This window comes from Callospermophilus lateralis, chromosome 6 (genome assembly GCF_048772815.1).
Source record: "Callospermophilus lateralis isolate mCalLat2 chromosome 6, mCalLat2.hap1, whole genome shotgun sequence".
Classification (NCBI taxonomy): Eukaryota; Metazoa; Chordata; class Mammalia; order Rodentia; family Sciuridae; genus Callospermophilus; species Callospermophilus lateralis.
This window is the reverse complement of record NC_135310.1, coordinates 132119723-132141555: the sequence shown is the minus strand read 5'-3', so window position 1 is coordinate 132141555 and position 21833 is coordinate 132119723. Positions and strand designations below refer to the sequence as shown.

At 39.9% G+C, this 21833-nt stretch overlaps 1 protein-coding gene and 1 non-coding gene across 2 annotated transcripts; one reads left to right on the top strand and one right to left on the bottom strand.

Moving 5' to 3' along the window:
- Positions 1-291: 291 nt before the first annotated feature.
- On the bottom strand, positions 292-18091 carry Trim27 (tripartite motif containing 27). Its single transcript, XM_076859094.1, has 8 exons — positions 17314-18091; positions 16027-16122; positions 13541-13771; positions 7879-7901; positions 5911-6026; positions 5629-5661; positions 4158-4184; positions 292-1928 (listed from the first exon to the last, which is right to left on the bottom strand). Exons 1-8 carry the CDS (start codon positions 17731-17733, stop codon positions 1333-1335), a joined length of 1542 nt encoding a protein of 513 aa, XP_076715209.1. The 5' UTR covers positions 17734-18091; the 3' UTR covers positions 292-1332.
- On the top strand, positions 11227-11330 carry LOC143402741 (U6 spliceosomal RNA). The gene has a single exon (XR_013091794.1). It is a non-coding gene; the product is annotated as a U6 spliceosomal RNA (small nuclear RNA).
- Positions 18092-21833: the final 3742 nt, after the last annotated feature.

The window sequence follows — 21833 nt, the reverse complement described above, 5'->3', positions numbered from 1 at the left end:
ACAGAGTCTCAGTGAGTTGTTCAGGGCTTTACTAAATTGCTGAGGCTGGCTTTGAACTTCTCAGCTTCCCAAGCTGCTGGGATTATGGCCATGCACCATAGTGCCTGGCCCTAACATTACTTTCTCAGCACCATTAGAGTCAGTGTCAGGGCACTAAGAAACTAGTTTTATCACCCAGATGTAAGAAAAACATTGGCCAGAACAGGATTCTGAAACCATAGTGGAAGTTGACACCCTACTTGCTCCATGTGTGAACCCAATCTGACCAAGACCCACAACACAACAGCAATGTAAACATCCACATTTACTTTATTTTTAAAACAGAGGAGCATATTCCCAAAGAGAAGTAAGACCAAGAACCACCATGGGGCTTGCTCAAAGTAACCCACCCGCCTTAGCCTTCTGATTCCAGAATGTCTCAAGATCCAGTGGCCATTTGGGATGGAGTTGCCCCTTGATGATACACACATTATGAAGGTGAATTTCCCCATCCCCCAGAGGAGATAGAGAAAAGGAGGTAAAAAGGCAACAAATCTCTGGAATACTAGAATTCTTCCAGAGATAGTGTTTAACTGACCACCAGTCCATAGATGTGCCTGGGAGAGGATCTAGAAATAGTAGATGGTGACCTAAAATGATGTGCACCCAGCACTAGGAGACACTTGTCATTAGTATGAAGGGAACAAATAAAGCCCCAGAAAAGATTTAGAGGCAGAAACACTGATTAGAATATCCTCTCATGGTAGAGGTGGGACCATTTTTCACCATTATTGTAAAATACTGTAACTAACAGAAACACACATAGACCCTTGTTAGTAAAAAACTGGCAGACTGAAAATCAAGGGTAGACGTACTTTTCCAAGAAAAAATTGGAATAAAGGAAGCCATGCTAACAGGGTCTTGCAGTTCCATTCTAGGTTCTCAGAAAGGATCCCTAGTCAAGAAATGGCAGTAAATTCCCATGGTTATTATGTGGGCTGAGCCAGAGGAAGCCAGGCTAAGCCAAGATGGTGTAAGTAACTTGAGTGGCTCTCCAAATTCAAGGATTATTATTTGCTGTTTATCTGGTTTCTATGTAAAACCAAAAAATGTGAAACACTGGAGAAGGACATCTGGTTTTTATTTTTTGGGAAATATTGATACTTCTTGTTACATCTCACAATTTGCAGGGGAAGGAAAAGGATAGTAGATAACATGGACATCCTGTCTGCCTCTGCAAGGGCATTGAAAATGGTACCCAGCTGTGACAGACAGGAATCAGCAAGGCAACAAGATGCCTTGTGCCTGGGGTATAATTATAGCCAACAGCCCTTTTAGTCTGTGTTCACCACTTCAAGGGGATGTCTCCATGGAATGACCATGACTCCCAACGTGGCCAGAAAACCCATCGATCCCACTCATGGGGCAGATGATCAGAGGAGCTGCGCTCTTCCCTCCCGAGTAACTCAGACTGAAGTAGGGCCGGACAGGCCCACAGAAGGTAGCATGAGAGAAAGTAAAGGTGTGACACCTCTCTGTCACATTGTAGAAGGAGACCTCACCAGCATCATAGTCCAAGAAAATCCCTACCCGCTGGAGAGGGGTCCGCAGGGGAAGGGCAGTCATTGGGGACGTAAGTGCCCAGTATTCTTTCCCATACCACAATGACACTGCCCAGAATCCATTCTGGGGGGCTGAGGTTACTCCACCTTTTCTGCATACAGAGTCTTCACAGACACCTATGGTCCACTTGGCTTTATCTCCCACCTCTACCTCCCAATAATGTCTCCCAGCGATGAAACATGGAGAGCCCAAGACACAGGGAAAAAGATTGAACCGCTCAGGGTTGTCAGGCAAATCCTGTTGGAGGTAACTATATCGCACTTGCCGCAGATTATCAGAAAGGATCAGGCTGGGGTAAGCTGTATCTGGATCCAGAGTCACGTCCACTGCAGAAACACAAAGGGGAGAGTCAGCCTGAAGTCTAGGAGAGCCCACTCAAGAACACCTAGCCTTTCTTCTATCTCCCTGGGTATAGAATAAGAGCTCTGTACTAAGAGGTTACATTCATCTTATGAAATACATCTTAAAATTCACATTTCAAAAACTACTGTTGGATTAGGTGGTTGCCTTCTATAATGATGATATAGTGAAATACTAAAATTTTACCCCCATTCCCAATTTTTTTTTTGGTACTGGGAAATGAACTCAGGGGTACTCAACTACTGAGCCACATCCCCAGCCCTACTTTGTATTTTATTTAGAGACAAGAGTCTCACTGAGTTGCTTAGCACCTTGCTTTTATACTGAGGTTGGCTTTGAACTAGCAATCCTCCTGCCTCAGCCTCCTAAGCAGCTGGGATTACAGGTATGTGCCACTGCACTCTGCCCCATTCCCTTTCTTTTACATCCTAAGCCACAACATCCATTATTTACCAAATTCGAGGTTTTTTTATATTTTCACAATCACTTAATTTGAAAGCTATAGGGGCCAAAAGTTCCAAAGAATTCAGATTACAACAGTTAAGGTCTCGCACACACCCTATAATCAAATATTAACATATCTGCTGTGAAACATACAAATGTTCACATGATATAGGATAAAAGCTCTAAAGAGTCTCACATAAATTCAGATTTTGGTACCTTAATTAATTAGCTGCAAAACAATGTAGGGGAGGGGGGTAACAAAACTTTGGCTTTCAAAGAATTTGGAACTGTTGGTAAGGAACTGAGGAATCTGGACCAATTTGCCTACCTTCCCATTCACTCTTATTCATTCCATTAGGTCTTTACTCTGTTCATCTGAATCATTCATTCTATTTTCTTCTAAGGCCCATATCTTCCTCAGTTTTTCTTATTTACTTATTTATTTATGGTACTGGGAATTGAACCAGGGTCTCGATCACTGAGCTACATTCCCAGCATTTTTAATTTTTTTAAGACAGGTTCTTAAGTTGCCCAGCCTGGCCTGGAATTTTTGATCCTCCTGCCTTAGCCTCATCTGAGTAGCTGGGATTACAAGCATGTGCTATTGTGCCTAGCTCCCCAGTTTTTCTTAACCAGCCCACACAGTACTCTTCTTGCTTTTAAATCTAAAACTGTATAATTCATGTCATCTCTTCTGTTATTTAGCACTACTGCCTCTTGCACCATATGGTACCTTCTTGCTTCAAAAGCACTGATATAGTCTCTCATTCGCTCTTCACGTCTTGTTTATGAGAAGGATTCCCAAACATTACCTCTCAGAAATCAAAACACAGTCAGACTAAGTGACTCCCAACAAAGGTTCATGACAGGACACCAGTAGAGTGACCAGAACCCTTGGTTCTTCAATCTGTTCACAATAGACAATATCCACCTGTCTTTCCCTTTTGGGTGCTAAGTATTTAACCCAAGGCCTCACCCAGCTACCTGCTCTACCACTGAGCTATATACCCAGTCTTGTGCCCACCTCTTTCGTATGTCATGAGTATACCTCATGTCTTCAACCAGACAATGTAAACTACAAGGACAGGGCAGTTAGTGTCTCATACTCTTTTGTTTCTTTTAAAGTACACAATGTTAAACTGTATGGTATAAAAGGATTCAGTTAATATTTATTTAAAGAACCAAATATGGCTCACAATCAGTGCAGCACCAAAGAAGATCTTTTTATATGTAGAATCCTTCTCTTCATGAAGAAGATTCCATTCAGCTTCTCTAACTATAGGATAAAGGTGATTGTCAAGGGGAAGGGAAGTTTCAATCTTTTCCCATAAGTAGTGATGGAATGACCAAGATTCCTAGACTGTCTCTAGCACTAGAGTTAACAGTTGAGCTCAATCACTCTGCTTATTGCAAACAACATGTTGCCCCTGAGGCTGGGGAGGCAGAACAGTGCACTATAGTGATGCACAAAAGTGTTCTAGTTTGGGAAACTGCAGTTGACACTCTATGATCCTTCTTATCACCTGAAATTGACCCCACCCCACCCCACCCCACCACCAATGGTTTTAGCTCTGAAGCACCTCAGGTTGCAAAGATAACTGTAATCACGCAGAAATACAGTGGATTGTTGTTATATGCCATGTTTACATACGTAACCTAAAGAATTCAAATTACGTTAATTCTCCAACAAATCATTCACAATAGTAAAATTCACAGAATTTTTATTCCTTTCTCCTGTATATATCACCTACCTGAATATAACTGAGCCTCTCGCAATTCTGAAAAAACAAACAGAGAAGTTGTTATGAAAGCCATTTGAGTATTTCCAAGGAATACTTTGATTAGTGCACTCTACTAAAAATCTCAGAACTCCTGTTGTCAGCCATGCAGATTTCCTCATACAATGTATGACTCCATCATCTAGCTAAAGATGTTAAGAGAAGGGGGATTGAGAATCTTTGGTAGAAGGAAAACCACTTGCCTAAGACTGGTAGAATATGAAATCAAATTGAACCAAGCAAGAATTCCACCCTGAAGTAAGCTGGCTAGCTCTGTAGAGCAAAACACAGTTCAAATCCCAAGTCATACACAACTCCTTACTTTCATAAGCCGTTTGTGCTGTAGGGGCTGAGTGGCTCAAGTGACTACTACTGTGGGGCAAACAAGACCATTCCCTTATATGGTATTTTAAAGTTGTCTAGTCATTTTCACATATGTTCTTATTGAGCCTTTTAAGTAGAAAAAGAACCAGAGACATTAATAAGAACCACATCAAGAAAAGCTATGTCTAAACCATCCACTGTATTATGGAGTTTCTCCCTAGCTGTCTTGCTTGTGAAAGACATGTCCTAAATCTATATTGCTAGAGGCCCCAAATAAATATATAGCTAAGATGCAATAAGGATTCAGCATACATGATATGAGATTATCAAAGATTATGGGGGTTAGTATTTTTTAATAAATAAGAGTCTACCTACTTGTAAGAATTTCTGACTCTACCAGACTGCCTAAAAATTTTAATATTCAGCATTTGGCCAAAATGGTTCATGAGCAGAAAATCTTAGATTTAGAATACTAGGGATTGAACTCAGGTGCTCTATCATTGAAGTACATCCCCAGCCTTTTTTATTTGAGACAGGGTCTCACATAGTTGCAGAGGCTAGCCTAGAATTTGAGATCCTCTAGCTTCAGTCTCCCAAGTCCCTGACATTTTAGACAAGTGCTACCATGCTCAGCAACATTGTAAACAATAAGTGACATAAGTGGGCCCACAACCTTAGTAGTCCTGAATGCTGGCTCAAAAATCACTTCCTTGGTGCTATCTCAGTCAGTGCTGCTCATTCCTCCTGGCCTAGTGGGTCTCTGTGTCTACAGCTATAAGAAATCAGTCAATTACAATTACAAATACTGGCTCATGTGAAATGGATAGTGTATGTTCATTCTTTTTCCTAATTAAAAAAATTTTTTTTAAATAATCAATTCAATTCTGGATTACATTTTAAGTTGCCTATTTTTCTCTTCCATATAGACTGAGAACTGATTAGATATAGTTAACCGACTTCAAATGAAAACAAGAGACTATTAAATGAAAAATTTAAGACTAAAAGGAAGATGTAAAATATTAGACATCAACCATCTTATTTTCCCACATTATAAGTTCAGATGCTCTTCCTCTTGTGAAATTCCATCATCAAAAGTCCAGTATATAATAGGTAAATTTACCTTGGATTTTCTCCATATCTGACTGCATTTTTTCTGAGGAGAGAAAAGGAGAAGATATTCAGTTTGCATCCCACTATTTGGTTTTCTTTCTTTTCTTTTTTTTTTTTTTGCGGTGCTAGGGATGAACCCAGGGTCTTGTTCATGTGAGGCAAGCTCTCTACCAACTGAGCTATATCCCCAGCCCCCACTATTTGGTTTTCTGAGAAAAATATAACCTTTTAGGCAATACATAGATTATAATAGTATAAATTATTCCTCTCATGACCCTTCTTCTCACATTACCTGTGAATTGCTTCAGACTCTCCGTTAAGAATAGACATTTTTGGGCAAAAATGTGGATTTTCTCTTGCAGATCTGGAGGTGTGATCCAAGGTTCAGGGATCCTGATTCTTTCAGCCCTAAATTTAAAAAACACATGTGAATCCCTCCCCAGTTATATAGCCTATCATGGGCCAGAACAGATCCTGAATCAAACCGTTCAACATAGGCAGTCTTTAGAAACAGCTACTGTAGCTTTTTATGTCTTCTCTTAAAGCTATAATCCTCTAAACCAAAACAAGGGAGATAATCTTACCCACTTTCATTTTCTGAGAATAACCTAGTTCACAATTAGCAAGTCTTCAAAAAGGTTTACTGAACTAAATGCATTACAAAGCTGACTATCAAAGGTGTAGATTCCATGATGAAGTCCTTGATATTTACAGTGGGCAACTATCCATAATCTGCAGGTTCCCAAATACAGGAGAAATAACATCCTTAGACAGACAGACATTATATGGAGGACAACACCCAATTTTCTCACATCTAAAAGGAAGTCTATGGCAAAGACTGTTAGTTGCCCACCTAATGCCTCTTCTCCTTTTTTCTAAATTTAATGGCTCATGGGTGGCCAGTCTCCCTCACAGATGGATATGACTTTGTAACTGAGGTGGCCAATGAGAGATGAAGTATCTCATATTTTGAAAACAAATTTGCTTAAAAAGAAATGTGATTTTCTTTCTCTTGGCTGGCATTCTAGCAGCTACTTGGTCAATATGAAGACCATACTTCAGAGATGATATAACAGCAAATGGGAAGAAATCAGAATTTATGAGGATCACTGGAGCCACTCTACCAGCCCTCAGGCTACCTACCTGCACATTTCTTATATGGCAACATATTTTTAAAATTATGTTGAAGCCTTAAGCCAATGGAATTTTGGATACCCTATTTCATACAACTAAACCCAGTCCTTAGTATGACATACTACTAGGTCTGTGCGATCTAGGCCCTTATGATGGGTCAGAACTGGTTATTATCAAAAAGTACCAGATAGAGGCAATATTTTCTTGGAACATCTGTCTGGGACTGGTATAAGTTCCAACTTATCACCATCCTGAGGGCCCTCAACAACCATATTCCTATCAATATGTTTCTATAACCATAGTCCTCCTAGTCAACCTACCCCTTCTATGGAACCCTTCTCAATCTCCTCAATAGTAGCTTCCCATAGAGTTTCCACTGGAAGATTTTCACCATTTAGGATTTTAAAATTAACTTCAAAGTTTTGTAAATGTTAGCTTCCTGAGGCCTATTAGATTTGCTCTTACCATCAATCCTACAAATAAAACTCTGCCCTGGTTTCTTGCCCTCTTTAAGTTCTCCCTTCCTTTTTGGTCATGTCCCCAGGAAGCTCTTCCTCATATTCCTCTTGGTGCTGGGGACTTGTGCATGCCAAGCAGGTATTACACCACTGAGCTACATCCCCAGGCCTCCTCATTTCCATTTGGTAGTATTATAGAGAAATAATGAGAAAAGTCAAAATTCAAGTGGTTCATCAGTAATTTTATACCTCTAGGCTCATTACACTTTCTTTAGGCCCAATTTCCCCCATTATAGCAAGAGAGAGAAAGAGAATGATAAATAAATTCTAAAATTCATATTAAGTAACAGCCATAATGTGTCCTTGTGATGTCCAACTCCTGTAAGTTCCCAACCTCTCCATGGAAGTGTCCTCACACCCACAAACACCAACACTCTCAAATGTGAACCTCTGTCTTACCCCACCTCCACAATTTGCCAATAATTCCCAAGCTTTACAGAGAACAGTTGTGGTTAATCTAGTTCTTAGCACACCGGTGACTCTTCAAAGATAGGTAGCAATTCAGGAAGATGTCCATCTTGGGCCCTGGGCTCCTTTCAGGATTTACAAATGTGAGTGAGACAGTCTTCTTGTGCTTGATTTAATACTAGGGGGAGAGAAAACTATACCTGCTTAATGTATCCCCGATGTCCTATAAGAGAAAGGAAAAGGATACTATGAGAAGCTATTTATAATTTCAGTTTTCTTTCACGAATGTTCATTAAAAACCCAACTATGGGCTGGTCTTCCTGGGAAAAGCCAGAGAAAAGAATCATTGGAACATAACTCAGTTTCAAGGATCTAAAAATCAGGCAGAAACTGAGATGTATTAACTCTGTCATTCTATTCTTGGATGTCAATAACTTATACCCGTCTGCCTTGCTTTCTTTTTATTGTGAATTAGTTTCAAATACATAGAATAGTTGGCAGTGCAAAGTACTCTTCCACAGTCTTTTACCATGTTTGCCAATCTTTAACTATTCACATAATTATTTAACCTTTCTCTTCTCACATATAATATATTTATGACATATACATCTTCAGAACCACTTGAGGTAACTGTTTATATTCTATCCCTTTATTCTTTCATGTGTAGTTCCTAAGAACAACTACTTTTTAAAATAACTATAGCACTGTTATAAAATTCAGGAAATTGAATGTTGATACATTTATTTTTATCCACAGTCATAGGCTAATTTAATCAATTATTGCAATAATGTTCTTTACAGCTCCAACACCCCTACCCCCATTCCATGTAATCCAGGATCATTCATTGCACTTAATTACAATTGATGTGTATTTAACTGGAAAAGATTCTCACAACTGACTTACCTTTCACATTACCATTATTTGATGTAAACTAGTTATTCTATAGAATGTCCCTCCATTTCAGTTTAAGACATTTCCCTCATGATTAATTCCAGTTATACAATCTTTAACTAGGGTATGTTATATCCTTCGAGAGTAGATATTTGCTTGTCTCTCACTGGCAATACTGATTTTTTTTTTTTTTTTCTCCCAGTACTAGCAATTGAACCCAGGGACACTTTTTATTTTGAGACAGTGTCTCACTAAGTTGCTGAGGCTGGCCTTGAAATTGTGATTCTCCTGTTTCAGCCTCCTAAGTCACTGGGACTACAGATAAGCACCAGCATGCCCAGTGGCAAAACTGATTTTGATCATTGTACAGTTACTGTTTTTTCCTCTTGCAATTAATAAGTATCTATAAAATACTTTTCATTCTCATCAAACTTTTCCCCTTAGAGTTAGCATTCACTGATAAGTCTTATTAATTTTTACTATGATCGTTGCCAAAAGGTCATTTTTTAACTTCAAAATTCCTTCTATGTTTAGTTGACATTCTATTAGAAAAAAATTGCCCTTCCTATTTATTATTAGCGTGGACTCACAGATTATTTTATTCAATGTGCTATAATATATTACTGTTCTTATTTATTTTGGTGCTCAAAAAGTCTCTGAGACTTGACAAGAAAGTCCTTTTTACTCCATTCTCTGTCCCCTCCCATCTCATCTCTCCATCTCTATTAGTGTCTAGTTATCCTTTCAGATTCCTCTGCAAAAATAGCATACACATGTACTTTCCAATCCCTCTTCCTTTCTTTCACAAAAAGCAACATACTCTATGTTTTACATTTTTATTTTTTCACTTACCAATATGTCCTGGCTTTTTAGTTCACAAGTATCATTCTTATGCTTTTTTACAGTTGCATAGCATTTTGCTGTGTATATATTCATAATTGACTAAAAAATCCTCTAAGTTTAGAAGACAGACTATATCCAATATTTTGCATTTACACACATTGCTGCAGCAAGTATTCTTGCTGTATATTTTCAAATATATTTTCATACTTAGGTATATCTTCAAGGTAAGTTTCTAGCACAGATTTTTAGATAAAGTTTAACTGCTTGTGTATGTGTGTATGTGGTTTGTTAAATATTGCCAAATTTTCCTCTAAAATGATTTCATGATTTTGCATTTCCACCAATAATATGTCTCTCCCACATATTTGCCAATAGCATATTATGCTAAAACTATATCGTTGCCAGGTGTGGTGGCGCACATCTTGTAATTCCAGCAGCTTGGGAGGCTGAGGTAGGAAGATTGCAAGTTCAAGGCCAAGGCCAGTCTCAGCAACTTACCAAGGCTCTAAGCAATTTAGCGAGACCCTGTCTCCAAAAAAAAAAAATCTATATATATTTCTATACTAACTGGTAAGGGGTATCTTAGCATTTTAATGTGCATTTTCTTTTCCTTTTTTTTTTTTTGTGCTGGGGATTGAACTCAGGGCCTTGTGCTTGCAAGACAAGTACTCTACCAATTGAGCTATAGCCCCAGCCCCAATGTGCATTTTCTTATTATAAATGCAGTTGAGTATTTTTTCCCATATGTTCATGGGCCAACTTCTGTCCATTTTCCTAGAAAATTTTGATTCCCCGCCCCCACCTCAATTTTAATAAGTTCTTTTTATATTGGAGCTTTGGTACTATTTGTTGCAGACATTTTCTTTGAATCTGACACTGACTTCTGACTGGTTACAAAGCCTGTGACTTGGATGTGAGGGCGATCTGGCTGCGACATCTGTCACCCCATTGATCGCCAGGGTTGATTCGGCTGATCTGGCTGGCTAGGCGGGTATCCCCTTCCTCCCTCACCGCTCCAGGTGCGTCCCTCCCGAAGCTGCGCGCGCCCGGTCGAAGAGGACGACCTTCCCCGATAGAGGAGGACCGTTCTTCGGTCAAGGGTATACGAGTAGCTGCGCTCCCCTGCTAGAACCTCCAAACAAGCTCTCAAGGTACAATGCCTGTGACTTTTTTTCTCTTATGCTATACCAACTACTTTAATTTTACAGACCTTTGTATTATACTTTAATATCTAATAGGGCTAGTACCTGCTGCTCTGCTCAGTGTATCCCAGAATCTTTCTAAATTCAGAGAAAAACCTTGTTGGTCTTTTTATTGAAATTGCATTAAACTTATAAAAAACTTTAGAACTGACAACTTGATGCTGAGATGTCTTATGAAGAATATCTTTTTATTTCTTCACTTCTATTTTGTGTTTTTGAGAGGTGTTTCCTTCTACATAGGTTTTTATATAGATTTTCTCAGTGTATTTCCAAGTACTTTATCTATTTTCTTTCTCTTTTTGCTATGGGAAATGGTGTCCTCTTTCAATACATAATATATTTTCTAGTGGTTGTTATATACGCATATGGAGGCTGCTGATTTCTGTATGTTAACTTCTTTTCCTATTCTTATAACTTCGGCTTGTTTTCTACAGAAATCCATCATAAACACACTTGATTGTCATCATCAATCATTAGGTCCATGATCCCTCTTTCTTTTTCCACTTTCCTTATCATCCAGCTTTGGTTTCATTATCTGTATATTCAAAAATATTCTCATAAAAACCTTCTGCTTAAAAAAAAAAAAAAGTTTTAAAATTTTGAGTATGGTGTCTGCTTCAACAGCAGATATAGAAAAACTGAAATAACATAGCAAAGATTAGCATGGTTCCTGCACAAGGATGACACAATTTATGAATTACTTTATATACATTTCATGTTCCCAGAACCATTATTCACAATATTCACTAGTCTACAATGTGGATACAACCCAAATGTTCATTAAATGATGAGTAAACAAAATACAGTATATATCCATGCAATGGAATATCATTCAGCTATAGAAAGAAATAAAATATTGAATATGTACTACAATATAGATATAAACTTGAAAAAATTATGACAAGTGAAAGAAGCTAAAGGCTATTATGTGATTTTACTTATATAAAATATCCAGAATAGATAAATGCATGCAGCAAGGGGTTGGAGGCAGAAGGGAAAAGGAATGACTGCTTAATTATATGTGGTTTCTTTTTGGAATGATGAAAATGTTCTGGATCTAGATAGTTATTGACAACTGTACAACATTGTAAATTTACTGAATGCTATTTTGTGCCACAGAGTTACACAAATAGTGAAATTTATATTCTGTATATTTTACAAACATTTCTTAAAAGAAAAAAAACAAAAAAAAAACAAAAAAAAACTCCAATTATCTTAGGCCTAACTTCTTTCTCAGTGTTTGCACCAGATCTGACACAAAAGCACAAAAGAAAATCACAACAGGGCAGAATGGTTCTACTATAAATGACTGGTTTAAATCATTCTATTATAAATTATCCTATGTCTCATGGACCAACTGGCTTTCCCATATTTTGAAATAATAATTTCTTCCCATGCAAGAGAGGACCTTCTGAAACTAACTTCTGAACATATGCTTTAATTCCCATTCCCCCTGCTTTCTCAGGGACAGCACACTATCCTGAAACCCATCATAGCTTCGACATCTTCCTTCACATCTGGATCCTTACAACAGACTTCCTCCCCACACAGACTTTGAAAATAAGTTTAACTGGTTTCTTTAAGCATCTCCTCCAGATAAAGCCCCCCAAATCTACTTCATCTCTAAGTTTTTCTTTCATTGTCATTTTTTAAATAGTCACCTACTCTCTCATAGTCTCCATTCACCCCACTCCATTCACCATTTAACTCTGGCCCAAAATTATTCCACTTGGGCATTTCTACATAAGGTCATCAATGGCAGTCATATTTTAAACCAAATGGATATCAGCTCTGATATTATCTGACATCAAATGCATTGGACCCTGTTGTCCACTCCCTCCTTCCCAAAACAGTCTTTCTTCCTGATTACATTCTGCCTCTCTGGTCAACTGTCCTCTTTGCAAACTTTGCCTGACAATTAAATAGCAATGTATGTTAAGAATTAAGCTTTTCTTTTTTTCTTATTATTTTAAAGTGAGAGTCAATAAATTTTTTCTTAAAGGCTCATAGTAAATATTTTAGGCTTTGTAAGTCTTTCAGTCTCTGTGAGCCATTCAGTCTGTCACCACTACTCAACACTGCTGTTATAATGAAAAAGCAATGATAGAGGATACATACCTGAATAAGCATGGCTGTGTGTCAATTAAAAATGTATGGTCACTGAATCTGGATTTCATATAATTTCACCTATTGCAAAGTATATTCTTTTTCCAATTATCTTAAATATTTGCTGATACTTGGTCTATCTCATCATCCCTTTTTATGGCCTTTGTCAACAACTGTAATAATTATTCACTTATTATCTAGCTTCCACACTGGAATATAACTCAGGGAAGCTTACTCACCACTTAATCCCAGTGCTTAGAGCAGTGCCTGATCCACAGCAGACAATTAGTATGCACTGAATGAGCAAACACATGGGCAATAGCTCATTGCCTGCAGTCTTACCTGGCTAGATGTACTGCAGCTCTCTCACTACATTAACACAGTAAAATCACAGGACTACCCAACTCCTGCTCAAGTGCTTGCTATTTTATAGCTATGGTAATATACATAAATACGTTAAAATTATAGGATAATGGAATGAGGCACTCTCCAAAATGGCATGTGATCCAAGCCCCTCTTATTGAAGTCACTAAGACCCAAAGATATGAAGAACTTTGCCCATGATCAGAACATTTATCAGGGCAGGCCAGGGCACCAGGTCTTCCCTTTGCCTTTTCTGAGACAATGTAACTGATAATCCAAGTTGTGTCAACCACAGCTTCTGGTGTATGTTTCTCTTCCAACATACTCAGTACAGAGTTTGGCCCCTGTGCAACTCCTGCAGTTAACCAGGAAACAGGAGGTCCTGGATACTACTTGGCAAAGGAAAAAAGAGGCTATTTTTATTGGAGGTATCGTAGCAGGATTCTTCATGCCTTACCTGCAGGAGCTCCCTGGTGGGCTGCTGCTGCTTCTCTTCTAGCTGGGCAATCAGGCTGCTGAGGTGGGAGATGTTGCAAGAGAACTGGGTGATGGCACCATTGATACTGTTATAGATGGCCAAGTCTAGTTCCTCAAGGCGGGCCAGAAGGCGATACTCATGCTCCTTCAAGGAGTGATACAGTTGCTCAAACTCCCAAACAATCTTCTCCCTTTCCATCTGGGTTAGGCTCTGTGCAGATGATAGACAAGGGCAGTGAAGAGAAAAGGCTCATTTCTAGAGCTCTTTTCACAATTCTCCCCTGGTGACTCACCCCAAGTCAGTTTATCCAAAGATACTAAAATTTATTCATTATTTCACTGTGTTCACTTAGTCATATTTATGGTCTTTACCATAATGGCAAGGAACTGAGTTATCCTAGTGGTTATTAAAACACAGTTCCTGCTCTCATGTGCTACACAGAGTCATGGATGGGTAAAGACAGAGTAACAGGCTGCCGTGGAAGGAGGTAACACAGTCTTCACAGAATCAGTGTTCACACAGGAATTCACCAAATGAGTAAGAGGAGAGTTTTCTAGGCAGAAGAAGTAGCACAGGCAAAGAAGTAGGGAGACAAGGCCAATGGTTCTGTCTGTCTGGAATACAGAAGTGCTGAGGAATGAAAGCAGAAAAGTTAAGAGGAGACGAGAACATACCAGGCTAAGGAGTAAGGAATTTGTTGCAATTGAGAGCCATAAAAGATTGTCACACAGAGAAATGACACAATCAGATATGTGTCCTGTGTGGTACAGTTTGAAACAAACACAATTTCCTTGGGCTCTTCATAATCCATGTCTTCTATATTTGGTTTTCAGGGTGTTCACAAACTGCCCTGTCTCACAGGGTTTGGGGAAGTACTGAGGTTTTCCCTGGTTCCCTCCTGTGGCTAACTTGTTTGTCACAGCTTATCTATCCTTCCTTCTCTACTCCCATGTCCCACTGTCAGGACACTATTATCATTTTGTTCTAAGTCAGGGGTTAGCAAATGGCTTTAAAGGAATCAAGTAATGTTTTATTAGAATCCAGCCACAGCCAATCACTTATGTATCTGATATGGCTGCTTTTGAGATAAAATGGCAGAGGTGATAATTGTGACATAGTCCAAGTAACTAAAAATATTTACTATTTGGTTCTTTATGTAAAGTCTACAAATACCTGTTCTAAATTCAGCTGTTCCCCAAGAACATTCCTCCAACAACCATTCCTCTAACCACCCTTCTTAAGCATATACTCACTGTGCAACTTAGTAATATGTACATACCTGGGTTTATAAATCCTTTTCATAAGCTTATAACTCTTTTCAGCTGGATAAGTCTTTCAAAGACATAAACCATACAATAAATCTTAAAAACAGTAAATCAAAGCAGAATGAAACCTTAAAGATCATATAATTTAGTATTTCTCAAAGGAGGTGCCATTAGAAGGAATAATTCTGCCTAGCATGGGACTGTTTCTTGCATTGTTAAGACATTTACCATCCCTGCCTTACTCTTTCCAATTACTCTAATCCTCAGTCACAAAGAAATACCCACACACACCATTGTAGGGAAAGGACAGTACTAGCCTTGCTGGAAAATCACAAGTCTAGTACAACTGACCCATTTCATTGATGGGGAAACTAAGGCCAAAAGAGGTGGTTGCACCCTATCCATCTAAAAAAATTGGCTAGTGTCAGAGTCACTAAATATGTTCAGGCACTCTGATTCTCAGAGAAAGGTTGTCTCTCACTTTTGACAATCTTCCTAAAGAAGACATTATAATCATTTCAGTCTACTCGGTTTCACTGAGATATTTCATCCAAGGGGAGCTGAAGTCTCAGTGGACTGTGGGACGTGCACGTAGTGGGATCTAAGGACACCAAAGGAATGAGTTTCCTAGCCAGAAGTTCTTTACCATATCCAGATCAGGACTAAAAAAATTTCACATAAGATTAGCTTAGACACTACTAGTCTAGAAATTTGCTTTTTAGATGTAGATACCTTTAAAGGGTACAGACTTATTTCATTTGTTGTTAAAAAATAAATTTAAATGGCTGAGGTTGTAGCTCAGTGGTAGAGTACTTGCCTAGCATGTGTGAGGCACTGGGTTCAAGTCTCAGCACCACATATAAATAAATAATATAAAGGTCTTTAAAAAATCCCAAGATACAAAACAAGAAGAAGAAAAAAAAAAAGATCTACAGACAACTAAAAAAATGTTTAAAAAAAGAAATTTAAAAGGTTGGGCAGTGGATATACAAGTGTATGTTATAAAAGTCTCTATATTTTTTTGATTTTTTAAAACAAAACTCCCAAATTCTCCTATCAGAATTAGCACATTAGCCACTTTTCAAGACCTTCAGAGACTGAAGCAAGAAAGCAGAGTGAAAAATTCAGAACTGAGGCATTGTCAAGAAAGAGTAACATCTCTTGGCAGAAGTGATATCTAAGAATTCCAACAACCCTTACCAAGAGTTCAGCTCGTGCCTGCTCCCCCTGTGCCCGGCGTCTCTTCTTTAAGTCCTTTACTCTTTTTAGATGGTCCAGTTGGTTTTGGATTTGTTCCTAAAGAAAGCAAAAGAGTTTGCAGACTTTAGTATAAGCCTGGCTACTTTTCTTATCACAAATGGAACACACAATCTTGATGCCAAGTCCCTGCTTAAAGCCTGTCCTCAGGCTATACTGCCATGCACCAGAGAAAAGCCTAAAGCTCAGGTGGCCACCAAAACTATCTTTTGGCAATTTGTGTTTCTTAAACACTGAGTTACCCACCAGCCCCTGGAAGGATGCTGCATGGCTTTGTGGAAAGGTAACTAGACTGGGAAGGAGTTTAAAGTTCTATAGCTTTTCCACACAGGCACAGAGAAAATGACTTCTCTTATTTTCTTAATGGGTGACATAGGTAAACAACGTCTTCCCAACATACTAGGAATTACCATGAGTGAGTGAAATGATATAACTGGAAGTTCCACAAATGTTACAAGATTAATTATACATGAATGCACTCACATTTAAACAGGGACATAATTGTGTATATATCCCTGAAGTCCTCAAAGTACAAAAAACACAAAACTCACGTATTCATTAAATGTCACCTAGAACTATTTCATGTTATACTTTATTTCCATGTTAGTTTAGCTGTCCAATGTATGTTCAACAGTTCACAAAGGGTTTTAAAGTCACATTTCACTTAATCTTCACAATAACTGTTATCTCCTGAGTCTGAGTGGCTAAATGATTTACTCAAGCAGTAAAGAACTCTGTTCTTTTCCATGAGCTTCTAGAACAGAAGGGTTAAAGTGAAGTGCTGGAGAAATACTCGTAAATCACGGAATGGGCACTGCTTCATGTACACAGTCAACGTCCAAATGTGTTTTGTCTGATATTATCGTGGAGCCGGTGGGAATACGAGTGTCTCATAAGCTTGTCGATGTGTACGTGTTTTTACGCACATCTTTTATACTGTCAAGAGAAGGCCGTCACAGGCCATCTTTATGCACAATGTGTGGGTGAGACAAGCTTACAGGGAAAGGAGTGTGGGGGTTGGGAGACTTCTGTTTTCCTCGCCAGCTACAGGTTTTCTTCCCAAATCTGAGTGCAGAGGCTCTATAGGGGACGGAGAGGAAATGACGGCTGTGAACCACACGTCCGGCTCAGCCATTTTCTGGGCGGAAAAAGGGAAGCCCCTTTGACTCTCCCCTCCCTTTGTCCGATTCGCGCTCCTACCCCTCCCGACTCTTCGCGCCGGACCCTCACCTTGAAGCCCTCCACCGCCTCCTCGAGCGGTAGCACGCTGTGGCCGCGATGCTCCCGGGAGCGGTCGCACACTACGCAAATCGGCATCTGGTCCTCCTCGCAGTACAGCTTCAGGGGCTCGCGATGCTTTTCACACACGCCCATCTCGCCTCCGGGCCCTGACGGTCGCTCGGTGCGCAGCTGCTTCACCAACTGGGTCACGTTGGCTAGATGCCGGTTGGGCCGCATGTGCCGCTGCGGGAAGGTCTCTCGGCACTGCGGGCACGACACGTTAGTCTCCGCTGCGCCCCAGCAGCGGGCAAGGCACGCGCAACAGATGTTGTGGCCACAATCGAGCATCATGGGCTCGACGAAGTATTGCAGACACACGGGGCAAGTGGTCTCTTGCTGTAGGCACTCTGCCACGCTCCCGGAGGCCATAGCGGGGGCCCGCGGGGGCGCACGGGCATGGGCCCGGGCGCCGAGCTCTGCGCGGAGCCCCACTCTCCTGTGCTCTCTCTGGTTCTTTGCTCCTAGGCGGCGCGGAGAGGCTAGCTGGACGGACCGAGGGCGGCGCCTCTCGAGCCCAGATTCCAGACGTGCCCGCGCGCTGGAGTCTCGGGATGGCCAGGCCTTTCCTTGAGCGGTTGTGCTCCGCAGAGTGAGCGTAGGAATACTACCGTCCCACAAAGCTTTATAAGCTGGGGGGCGGGGGGGGGCAGGAAGCGGGAGCCGGTGTCCAGGTTCTCAGGGCCAGGTGCGCTGGGCGCGTAAGTCAACGTGGCCGCGTCCGAACGGATCCAGGCTGCCGCGTCTGCCCCACCCCGGCGCGAGCGGAAGAGGCGGCCCTGCAGGCGGGGCTTAGCCCGCGCCTCCAGCTCCCCGCCAGATTCCGTGGCCTCGGGGCTTGGCTGTTTCCTTCTGCAAACGACTGAGAGGCCCAGCCACCTGCCCTTGAGTGGAACGCGCCAGAACTGGAACCTCCAAGATCGGTCACCCGAGCAGGTGGTGTCTGCTGTGCGCAGCGGTGACAGAATATCCCCTGCCAGCCGGGTCCGGGCCTACATCCAAGCTTCTGAGGCCGCCCTGTTTGGACCCCTAGTCTTTTGTTGGGTTTCCTTTTGGTGCCCAGGCCTCAGCCCCTGTAAAAGAAAGATGGCTTTGTGTAGGTAATGGGAAGCTCAGACTTCGGGCTTCCCATGAGGCCCAGAGGATGGGAATATCAGATGAGACCCACCTGGTAAGTGAGACACTTTAGTAACACACCCAAGCACTCAGGATTCTTAGAAAAAGAAATGTTTAATTGTCACACAGTAATATTTCTATAGGTCAGAAACAGACCAGTGCATTTCTTCTACTTTCCAGTCAGATTGGTTTGCCGATCTAAGCCTCAGTTTCTTCTCCTCCGGAATAGGAATGATAACTATATCCTCACAAGGAGGTAGACTTTGTTTTATTTTGAACTAAGAGGATGTTGATCCATTATTTTCATTGAAATTATAATAAAATATCCAGTGCATTGGGTTGTTGTATTGAATAGAACCTAAAAAATGCTCATCTCTTTCTGTAGAGAAACATTGAAAATCCTGTGATTGTAGGGGTCTTATTAGTTGCGAAAATCCATTCTCTTATCCAGCAGACACCCTACTCTTACATTGCCCCCCCCATCCCTGAGTTGGTATTTCCTACTTTCCTTTGGGATTTTCTTAGTATTGTTCTTTTATCTGAGCAAGAGGAGCTTCTCCTTCCCAAACATCACTTAAAGGGATTCCACTCTGGTCCTCTTAACCTATGGGGCAAGAAATCCAGGCATTGGATGGACTAGCCAACCCCAAGCCTACCTTTCCCTCTGAATCATACTCTTGAGTACCCAGTGTTGAAACCTCAAGTGTAAATCACCTTAGAGCATTTCAGTAAAATGCCAGGCCACATCAAAGTTTTATCCTGGTTTGAAATTGGGTCACAATTGAAATTTGGAGAAATTAAGTGTATTTCTACTCTGATTTACTCTGAAAAGAAGTAATAAAATGTCAAAACAGTGTATAAATACAAAAGATATGATGGTAGATAAGGCTACCTATCATATCCTTATTTTAGGGACACAGGCCTGGAGATTGACTTTGTTTTTTAGGATTGATTGTGTAGTCCTGCTTCCCCACATGTTGAAGTTTGAGCATTAAAGAAGCACACTGAGGCAAGCATATGAAGCAGGGTTTATTTAAAAAGGGGTAAGGTAGACTTCTGTCCAGAAGGAAGAAGGGGCCCCTTAGCTGGTATCCTGGTATCCTAATAAGTGAGGTGTTCTGCCCTTTTTATATGTCCTAGGTTTCCTTTGTTTTCGTGCCTTTCCCCACTTATCTTTCTCCTTCCCATATAGGTGACTAGGCTCAGGAATGCTAGGTAGGAGGGCCAAAAGGTGGGAAACGGTGGGCGGAAGGGGGAAGGGCAGGATGGAGTAGCCAAGTAAACATTAACAACCTTATAGCTCCCTGTAGAGGGGAAATTCCTGGGACAGGTTACCTTGGCAACTGGTTGGAGCTGGGGCAGGTTCTTGATTAGGGTAGAGGAAGGGCTCTGAAGGAATTAACATTTTAATCCCTCAGGAGATAGTCTCCAACATCCTTTCAAAATTGGCCTCCTTGATCCAATCTGACTCAATTTACCTATCTACACTGACTGCCTGTCTAATTCTGGCTTCATTATCTTAGCCCCTCATAACTTCTGGAGGCAGATGATCTGGAAGTAAATAATTTAAGAACAAAATAGATTAGTGGGATGGTGTGGGAGTAAAGGAAAGGGAAGATTTATATTCCGTAATCACTATTAGTCCCCTTTCTTAAATGATTACTATCTTCCTTTCACCCTATAGATTTAATTCAATTATGATTTGTTCTATTGCTCAACTTGCCTGTTCATTTTAATTTTTGTTACTATACCCTGACCTATATCATTGAAACAATGTATCAGTTTGCAAATGTTTTTGAAAGGAATTTGTAGCCAGATGAATGCAACCCTTTCAGGTACTTGTCTCTTTGTAGTCTTTTTCTCCAATCCATTTATGTATCACCTCCAAGGAGATAATCATCCTTAAAAACTATAGTGCTTTTTTCATTCTTTCACTTCTTATTCAGAAATCTTCAAAATTTCCCTTTTTTACAGAACATTGACTAAACTCTTTGATCTACAGGCCCTATAAATAATATGTATGGATTAATAAAATGTTTTAAAGTAGTTTTCTATTTGCTAACTTTCCTCAATCTACATTGCCTAAGGAAACTAGTGATTTCTGTTGTATTGGCTAAATCCAGGGAATTTTTGACAATCTCCATTTTGACACCTCACAGGCATTTGACACTGTTGACACCCTCTTTTGGATCCATCTTCCAAGCAGCAAACTGAATAGGACTCCATGAGACAGAAAATATTTCTACTTCCTCTTATCTCCTCTTATCTACCCTTAGCCAAGAGATACTTTTCAGAGTTAGTCTGGAAAAAATAGGAAAAACACAAGGTACAACACATGATGTAAAAAATAGCCAACAGATTGATGGAACACAATAAGAAATTGAGACATAGACCACAATGTCAATAAGAGTTTAGTATAAGAGAAAGAAAAAAATTGCAGATTGGTGCTGTACATTCAGTAAATGATCTTGGAATTATTAACAAGCTGTTTGATAGGAAAAAAAAAATCACATCTCACTTGTTACACCAAAATATATTTTAGATCAATTCAAAAAACTTAAAAAAAAAAAAAAAGTTTCAATTTAAAAAATTAACTCAGTGGGCTGGGGCTGTGTCTCAGTGGTAGAGCACTTGCCTAGCATGTACAAGGCCTGAGTTCGATCCTCAGCACCACATAAAAATAAATAAATAAAATAAAGGTATTGTGTCCAACTACAACTAAAAATAAAATAAAATATCTTAAAAAAAAAAAATCAACCCAGCCGGCTGGGGTCATGGCTCAGTGGTAGAGGCTGGCCAAGCATGCATGTGGTACTCACTGGGTTCCATTCAGGAACCACATAAAAATAAACAAAATTAAGGTATTGTGTCCATCTACCATATATATGTAATATATATATGTAATATATATAATATATGTGTGTATATATACATATATATTACATATATAGTATTTTATTTTATTTAGACAATATATTTATAATATATAATATATATATATATATATATATATATATATAGAGAGAGAGAGAGAGAGAGAGAGTATTTTATTTAGAGATGGGGTCTCATTGAGTTGCATAGTACCTCGCTATTGCTAAGGCTGGATTTTGAACTCGAAATCCTCCTGCCTCAGCCTCCTGAGCCACTGGGATTACAGATGTGCGCCACTGAGCTTGCTTTCTGATTGATTTTTTTTTTTTTTTAATATTTATTTTTTAGTTTTCGGCAGACACAACATCTTATGTTTGTATGTGGTGCTGAGGATCGAACCCCGGGCCGCATGCATGCCAGGCGAGCACGCTACCACTTGAGCCACATCCCCAGCCCTTGATTTTTTTTTTTTTTATTATTTTTTT